This window comes from Acyrthosiphon pisum, chromosome X (genome assembly GCF_005508785.2).
Source record: "Acyrthosiphon pisum isolate AL4f chromosome X, pea_aphid_22Mar2018_4r6ur, whole genome shotgun sequence".
NCBI classification, from domain to species: Eukaryota; Metazoa; Arthropoda; class Insecta; order Hemiptera; family Aphididae; genus Acyrthosiphon; species Acyrthosiphon pisum.
In genome coordinates this window covers 100682313-100691872 of record NC_042493.1, presented here as the reverse complement: position 1 = coordinate 100691872, position 9560 = coordinate 100682313, and the positions used below count along the sequence as shown (strand labels likewise).

At 29.0% G+C, this 9560-nt stretch overlaps 1 protein-coding gene across 1 annotated transcript in view; it reads right to left on the bottom strand.

The window, feature by feature from the left end:
• The window catches only part of LOC100570582 (membralin-like), an 18779-nt gene extending 16988 nt beyond the window's left edge, over window positions 1-1791 (bottom strand). The window contains exons 1-3 of the mRNA XM_008182453.1: window positions 1579-1791; window positions 1240-1520; window positions 291-418 (exon numbers count right to left, since the gene is read on the bottom strand). Coding sequence (XP_008180675.1) covers window positions 291-418; window positions 1240-1520; window positions 1579-1791 — 622 coding nt within the window. The remainder of the gene's footprint in view (window positions 1-290; window positions 419-1239; window positions 1521-1578) is intronic.
• Between the last annotated feature and the right edge of the window lie 7769 nt (window positions 1792-9560).

Here is a 9560-nt window from a genome sequence, read left to right as displayed (position 1 = left end):
ATAATTCGAATTTAACTAATATGGAAACACTGTATAAAATATAAACACTATAGTCTATAATTTAGTTTTGGGTTGGAAAAAATTAAGTATGTTAGCGTTGTATAAACAAATTAACTTTTTTTTAACTTAATAAAAAGTTAACAAAAATTGTGTATTAACTTTTAACTTTTTGTTATTGGTGCATATTAACTTAACTTAACTGAGTTAAAAAAAACCATTAACTTGCCCAGCCTTGATATATTATATGTAATGAAAATTCTTATTTTGTAATTGAATAGAACAAATTTTACCTTCAACATTTATATAATTTTTAGATGATAAATAGTTGAATAGGTTAGGGTTTATGGTGTTAGTCTCTCGAATAGTATTATCAACTAATTTTCCTGTTGATGGTTCAATATCAATCTCTCCTTTGTTTCTAAAAATTAATATTTTGTCATGAGATAATATTTAAAATACACATTATACTATACTTATTATTACTATTAATCAATAAATTTAGCTTTATTTATTGTACCTTATACATATATAATCTAATTATCACTTAATTATATAATTCAATATTTAAAATATATTAATTTAAGTCAGACCTACATTTTTTTTTTTGTGATGAAAACTTATACCTAATAATTTATAATATTGAACTTAGATAAAACAAAAAATACTTTTTAATAATTGTAGTCTTTATATTATGTATTTCCATTAGGTTGAAAGACACATTTAACAAGAAACAAATAAACCAAATGGATACATAAAATATAATGTCATTTATGAGATAAATAAATTTATAGCTGAAATATGATTTTACAAAAATAACAAAAGGTATACTTTTTTAAATACAAATTATAGGTTTTACCTAACATCTTTTTAATGAATTAAAAATTTAATTGAATGTAGAAATATATACTAACACAATCTTATACATAATTTTATAGAATAAATAAATGACAGAGCCTGTAACAAATTTATAAACTGTTTTTTATGTAACCTGCCCTTAGAAACATAATATACCAACTCAACAGAGTTTGATAAAATATGATTTTGAAAACAAATATTCAGTTCATAAATATTTAATACCTAGGGATCTGTTCTAGAAACTTGAATACCCATCAATATTATATATTTTTTTTTTCAATTAGAATGTATATTTTCAGAGGATTAACTCCCAGTAAGTATTAAATAAATTACATGTTTTATGTTCAGAACAATAAAACAAATTAATAATTATTGGGTACTTACTCAGGACTATTAGTTTTAGTGAACCTGTTGAACAATGGCGCTGGTTCTTCATTTTTCTTTATACGTTTTAGTTTGTATTCACGTTTATAAGAATTTTCTAGTGTGAACAATTCGTTAAACGCGTCTGTTTGTTCTGCATGGCTGCTTTGAAAACTTCGAATAAACTCCACTCGGAGTATACCGTCTCCTGGCCATGCGTCAATTGCATGTTCCAAGCAATTGGCTGTCATTTTTGATAAACGCATGTGCATATAAGTCAGTAAAATAAATAATAAAACAGCCTAAAATCAAAAAACACAAATTGTAAACATCGACCTTTGGTATAAAGCAAAAGTTTACCTTTAATACAAGCATAAATTCTAAAAGCCTCGACTGATAGAACAGCGTTATCATGTATACAGCGCTTAACAGGTGGTCCCATACAACGAACAACCGGTTGGCGTTGATATTATTGTTGTTGTCGTTGTTGTTATTCCCCTCTGCTGTCCTCATGTCCAAGTCGTTCGGTGGCAAAACCACCGGTTCTGAATAATCGTGACCGTTGGTGGCCATGATGGAGTCGTCACTTTAACTCGGCAATGGACAAAAGTTCGGCAGGAAATGCCAACGAATGCTACACTGATAATTGTCACCTGATGGAGAATAAAAACCAATAAATGCTATGCAGAGAAATTCGGGAATGAGCTACGCTTCCGATTGTATACCACTCGGAGCGACTAAATCGCACCTGTCGGCACGGACGACCAAAATATGTTTAAAGACGCAAACTGGTAGTACCGGGTAACCTGATAAGTGAAGGGGTCACGTACTCACGTTGGCACAATGGGCACTTTGATCGTGATTGGTGGTTAAAAACGTTCGTACTCACCCTATGTCGACGGACGTGTGGGCTAAACTCAATGGCGATCGGCGATGTTATTATGGCAGTGTGCCTATGGGTGTGCTCGAGACGAGGATTGCGGCGAACAAGTTAATCGGCCGGCTGGCGGCGCGTCAAACTCAGAAAATTGAAATGATTTTATAATTGGACCGACAGGTGATAAAGGAAATGCGAATCCACGATGACGATTAGCTGCAGCTATTATAATATTGTTTTATATTTTTTCCTCATAACAATAATAACATAATCATGAAGATTAAAATAATGAGACAAAACTCGTAGAGCCACCCGCACAAAAAAACGTCCCGGAACGAGTCACACAATTAAACAGCAACAGGCTGTGCTGGGGAAGCTATCAATATGTACATGAAAGGGAAAATCATAAAAGAAAAAAGCAATATATCATGGAATAATAAGTAAATGTTGGATAATATTATGGTGATCAATAGAAAATAATTTGTTCTTTCATGATAATATCTTCTTTTATGCTTTTTCTCGCTCTGGAGATATTGAATTCAGTATCTCTCTCTACTAGGAGTCCATTTCTTCATAGGTCTGTTGTTGCTACTTTGACCCACGTATTATAGGAATTATTCATGTTTTTTGAGTTTTTTTTGGAAAATACATGCCTTAAACCATGATCTTTTTTAGATTTTATAGCTTCTAAGATTACGCATTTATACATGTGCATATGACGTGTATATTTCATAAATATTTTTTATAATTATTGAGGAAATACTTAAATTATACAATCCGTTAACACTATGTCTATTTATTTTGTACCTATATGTTTATGTGCACAGTAAGTCTGAGCCCAATACTATTCAATACACAATACACAATTGATAGGTACCTGTGTTATTTATAATATAATTAAATTATTACTGTGAAGTGTGAATACTGCGATTTCGTGAATACAGTCAACAAGTTTATTTCAACGTTGCCTAACATTAACTGTCTGCGTTCTCTTGACGCTGATTGCTGATAATACGACGATCCGGTGATGATTACGAATGGTTGTAACCAATAATATGTCACTTGCCATTAAATAAAACGATTTAAGATGTACCATAAACATCATAGACCCATACTATCATGACATATATCATTTTCAGAAAAAAAATTAATTGTTATTTATAGTATTTTAACTAGTAAATCATAAACAAAATATGTGATTTAAAACTAATGTTGTATATTTAAATTAGATATTGTTTGATAGATGGCACACCTGTTGTATTCTTTCAACCCCTTATTTTTCTTTTTAGGGGTTGAATTTCCAAAAATCTTTTCTTACCGGATGCCTATTGCCTACGTCATAATAGCTCTCTGTATGCCAAATTTCCATCCATTGGTTCTGGCTAGGTGATGATGAATCAATCAGGTCGTCAGCTTATCAATTTTTTCCACTTTTAACCCTTTTGACCCCTGTAAAAGTTGATTTTTGGAAAATCCTTTCTTAGAGGTTTTTGGGACCATAAAATATTTTCAGTGGTTCCAGCTAGGTGATATTTTTTATTTTTAACCCTTTTACCCTTTTTAACCCCTGTAGGGGCTGAATTTTGAAAAATTATTTCTTAGTGGGTACCTAAATCACAAAAAAAAAACTATTGTCTAAATTTCATACTATTATAGCTTCAGCAGTTCCATATGATGAATCACTCAGGAAAAGTCATTTTATATAATATAGTCATTTTATATATATATAAAATATTATAGATAGATGTCAGGTACTGTCAGATGCATTTTAATTTTCCATCATAGTAGTGAGTAATTTTCTATTATAGAATCTTTCACTTGTTCATTAAAGATTTGCAAACATTTTCTTGTTTAATTGTTAAAAACACCTATTATTTCTTTTTCATTTTCTTAAAGACGTTGGCCAATGTCTAGTAAATCAATGTCACACTAAAAAACACAAAGTTTTACTAATATAGTAATATACTATCAATATTTATTTAAATGAATAATATAAAAAAAAAATTAGAAATTGCATGTTAATAAAATTGTAACTTGTAAGTTATTCCTACCAACTCAAATTAAATTATTTAAGTTAGGTAATAACAATTTTATGTATATTATATGACATATTTAAGGCATAAATAGTTGTATTTACATACACTTTTAAAAGTTTTGTTATAGTTATAAGCTACCTATCGGCTATACCTAAGCTATAGGTACCTACCTATTAATATGTTATAGGTACTACAAAATGATTTTTTCTTTTTAAACATTTAGATAAAATTGTATATTCATGCAATGACGCGATGTACTTATTTATGTTTACAAACATGTTGAATTATACACTAATTAATTAGAAAGTATTAATACAATGTACCTACCAGTCTATACCTAAGTAGTTTGTGCCTTGTAGCTATAAATGGTTTTGTATTCCACACTAATTATTAGTGATACGAGACTTGTCCCAAAAGTAAGGTCTCCTTAATTATAAAAAATCAAAAAAGTGCTTTATTAAAATTTTTTTTACATAATCATATTATACTATTTATACACTATTTTTTGACATAATCACCGTTCATATCGAGATACTTTTGTAGCCTATCTGGAAGCTTTTGTATGCCAGTGTCATAGAACCTCCCGTCCACCCTAGAAAGCGCTTTTGTGTTGCGTGCCACGCTAGGTCGAGCGTTATCACGCAAAAAACGCACTCCCTTCGTTAGCATTCCAGGTCGTCGGTTTTTTATGGCTTGACGGAGTTTTTCTAGTGTCTCACAATACGATGCCGAATTAATGGTGTTCCCTGTTGGTATAAATTCGACGAGAAGGATGCCTTTCCTGTCCCAGGAGACAGTTACCATAATTTTTCTGGCAGATTGTGTCACTTTAAATTTCCTTTTTTGGGGGGAAAATTAATGCCTCCATTCCATTGACTGTTGTTTTGATTCTGGCGTAAAGTAGTAAACCCTGTCACTATTGAGTCCAAAAATACAGCTCGTATTAATTAATAACGATTGCATTTACGTCTATATTATAATAAATATTAGTGAATAATTATTAGGTCTTAAGAGTTAAGGAACAAATTACTGTCGTTTGTTTCTTTACTGTTATCTAACACGTATTTGTTTCCTATAATCAATTTGTATATTTCATTAATATATTATTATTAGGTAGGTACTTTTTAATAAATAAAAACACAAACTAATTTTTGTTGTAATATAAATACGAAAATATAATTTTATTTATATTTATATTATATTAAAAAAATCTATCTATATTATAATATACTCGTTTGTCGTGTGAAAATACCGTAGGGGAAAATGTAGGTCTTAGTTTTTTTTTATGGCAATCTATAGTTTTTATTCTTTGTCATATACTGTTATACTCGTATAAATATATATATTTTTAATTTTTATTCAAAACACAATATTCATGTTTGTATTCATACACTTTTTATAATTTAGTGATTAGTAATATTTGTTAATTGTTAATAATGTAATTATAATAATAATAATAATAATAAATTAAAATAATTATCTACATCCATATATAGGTACCTACTATTTGGGATGGATTCCTTTTGGTACTAATTAAGTCATTTTGAGATAAACTAACAAAATTTTTTGTGCCGAAGAAACTTCATTAGAAAACGTCAATTTCATTATAATATCGTATAAATATATAATATTTTTTTTTTGGAATTGATCTAAACACAATTCTATGTTTGTTAGCTACTTACTATATTGCATATTTATAAATTATTAATAAATAATCACGTTTATATCTATCTGACTATGTCCATAATAATAATTAATATTTGTGAATGAGACACTCAAGGAACAAATTACCGTCGTTAGTATCATTGTGGTAATCTTATGACAACCAAAATTTCATAAAAAAAATCAATTGTTTTATTTCAATATTATATATTTATTACTTTTAGATTCTGAGCGGAGCAAAAGAAAGTATTAAATTTAAAATGATGTGTTTTTTTCTGTCTGTCCACAAAATTTTGGATTGAAAAAAATAAAAATGCTCTGATTTTCGAGATTAGCATCTTTTCTGATAGAATCTGGTTGGTATATACTCATAGGAGGTCAAAATTCAAAATTACAAGTAGTTTGAGAAAGCGTCAAGAAAAACAAAGAAAAAGTGTAAAAAGTGGTAATTTTTATGTAAAACAAATTTTTGAAAAATTCATTTTATTTTTTTGGGGTAACTCAAAAAATAAACACGTAGACTTTTACGAAATATTTTGATTCTTTTGGAGCTAATTATAGCCTTGAGACATTCTTAGCAATATGTAAACTTTGTTAAAGTCATATTCGATAAAAAAAAGGTTGGATATTTAATACAGGGTTCCTTATAAGTTTCATTAATGTAAGATCAAAAAATCGGGTAAATGGATGTCGCTCTGCTGTACAGTAGGTTAGTAGTGGGTCACTCTATAACGGATGGTACTAAATTTGAATTCATTGATATAATAGCATTTTATACGAAAAACGATTCTGAGTAGAGACAACTTGTCAGTGTGGATATTTTATGACACTTATATTTTTATTACTTATTATTAATACGGTAGCTGGGAAGTTGAATTTATATTGTAAAATTACAACAAATAACTAAAATCGTTATTCTTGGTTGTTTAATATGTAATTTCCTCCAAATTTTAACAGAAAATAACTATAATAAACTGTGTTTTTATACTTTTGAGATTTTTTACTTACAGAATAACATACTTAGGTTGGAACCTTGTTTTAAATTTTTAATCCTTAGCTATAAAAGTTGAATATTTTATACATTTTTAACTACAAAATAATAATTAAATTTTGTCAAAATTACAAATTAAAATGCTTATAAAAAAAATTTTCATACCTATATATTTTTAATATTTTTAACTATCATTTAAGCAATATTTTAGGAGCTTGTATTAAATTTTCATGCTTTATTCCCCAAAAGATTAAATTGTATTTTTACAATGTCCGTAATAAGCTCAAAAAGAGTAAAAATATTTTCAAAATTTAACGGTGTATAGAAAATAAGAATATAAACATTCAGTTAAATTTCATTTATCTACAGTTATTCGTTTTTAAATTACTATAAATTAACAAAATCACTACATGAGAAATCGAGTGAATATAATTCTCGTAAAAATATGAACTTCATATAAAAACGTCAATTTCTCTTTTTTTGCTCTATAAGTACATTGATACCTGATCTAGTGATCTATATTAAAATTATATACTTGCTTTTAATCGTATATTAAATGTATATTTTTCTTTTTTTTGATCAAAGCACAATAGCATGGTTGATATTTACTTACTATAAACATCAGTAATTAGCAATGTTACTCGTACGTGGTAATTTACGGTAACCATAAAAACGTGTCTATCGATAGATTGCCTCTAACTGGTATATGATGTATCCGAATAATCCGATTAATACCAAACGGGGGAATAGGAGCGAATTTTGACAAGGCCACCCGCAGGGGGGGAGGGCCACGGCCCCCTCCGCTCATTTAGATAATACCTAATTTTCATAGCATTTTAATGCATTTTTTTGCATTTTATATAGCAGTCTTAAAGGGCAAGACTTGGAATTTGATGATTTTAGACAGTAAACACTTATATAGTTATATCGAGTACAATTAAAGTGTATTGTAAATAAAATATGGTTAATATAATAATATATTGATGCGGACCCGATGATTGTATCAAGGTTGATCGTGGTCCGGTCGGAGTGTCCGGTTTATATTGAGGTGATGAAAAAAAACACAATACAAACACTTTATGAATGTCACTTTAAATATGTATTATATTATTACGACCAAATATGAATACATGTTGCGCCGCTCGGGCGATGATTTGAACGTCAGACGATGTGCCATCGGTCCAACGGTCCGATGATGGGTCTCGAATAGTGCTGGACATTGGCTTGCCTAATCCGGATCACGGATTGAAATACAGAATCCGGATTGGCGGATTCAATCCGTTTTAACTGGATTCTCGGATTCAATCCGTTTTTAGGATTAACGAATTAAATCCGTTCTCCGGATTTACGGATTGAATCCGTAAACCTGAGTATAATGAGTTTAATTTATAAAGCTGAATTAATAATTTAAAAACTTGTTTATGAACAATCAACAAAGTACAGACATCATGATATGTATGATAATATAATATAGTATCTACTTCAACCACCCGGATAATAAACATATAATATATTTGTTCGTCATATTAATTATTAATTATTAATTCTAATTTAATAATAATTATTGTATTAATCTATATTCTTTTTTTTTATTTCTATGTAAATTTATTATGCATCACATGCATATTCATATTATATTATTATATTTTCCATAAAGGTGTTTAATACTTTAATGTTGATTTATAATAAAATAAATAAATTACTACCCCATACAATGATGAAAATATAACTAGTAAAAAACGAATTTTTATTTTTAATTCAGAATCCGGATTGAATTACTTATTTCGGATTCATATCAAAATCCGGATTGATAATTTTTAATCCGGTTAAACAGATTAATAACGGTTGTTTCAATCCGGATTGATCCGGAATGGTAATCCGGATACGGATTTATCCGGATTACATGTCCAGCACTAGTCTCGAATCGCCTTTTCCGCCGACCGTTGTACGCCTTACGCGACACGCCCCCCCCCCCCCCCATCGCGCCTTACCTTTTTATATTTATGACTGTGAATATTCAAAAATGTTTCAAGATCTACAAGTATGTTGGACGTTCTATAATTATTTTACTCAGTAGTACTTATACTGTTGAATTTTCTAAAATAATACAAATGAAAAGAATATAAATGAATGTTTTTTGTAGAATATTTATAATCCAATTTATGTAGTTAGGGTTAGGTTACCTATATTACATAGGTACTATACTGAAAAATATTTATCATCACCGGAATGTAGGCAATTTAGAAAAGTCGTCCATAGAACGTCTAATGGATACGCTAACGGCATAATATAATAATGAACAGTGATACTTATTACTAAGTAGGTACTTATATCAAAACGATTATTTGAAATAAAAATTAATTATTTATTTTAATTATCACTAAAAATTTCAAAGCACAATACCTTTAATTTTGTATAAAATAATAAAAAAATATAATACAATAAAAATGTTTATTGTGTCTGGTTTGACTGTGATGGTTGTGACGATGACGTGGGCGTGAGTGTGGATTTAACAGTATGGTCTGAATAAAAGGACGATGAATATTATGAGGATAATAATTAGGTTGTGTATATTAAGTTTGATATGAGTATGGGTATGGTTCAGCATTTAAGTAAGGACTGGAATTATATTGAAAGTTAGAAGATGAGTTTTGGTCCATTGTATAATTATTAAAATTTAAAGGAGCAATTGGATTGGGATACCGAGGTTGTGGTTCATGTAGTACGTTTTGTTGTATGGGTGGATATTGATTTTTTATAATATTTTTTAAATATT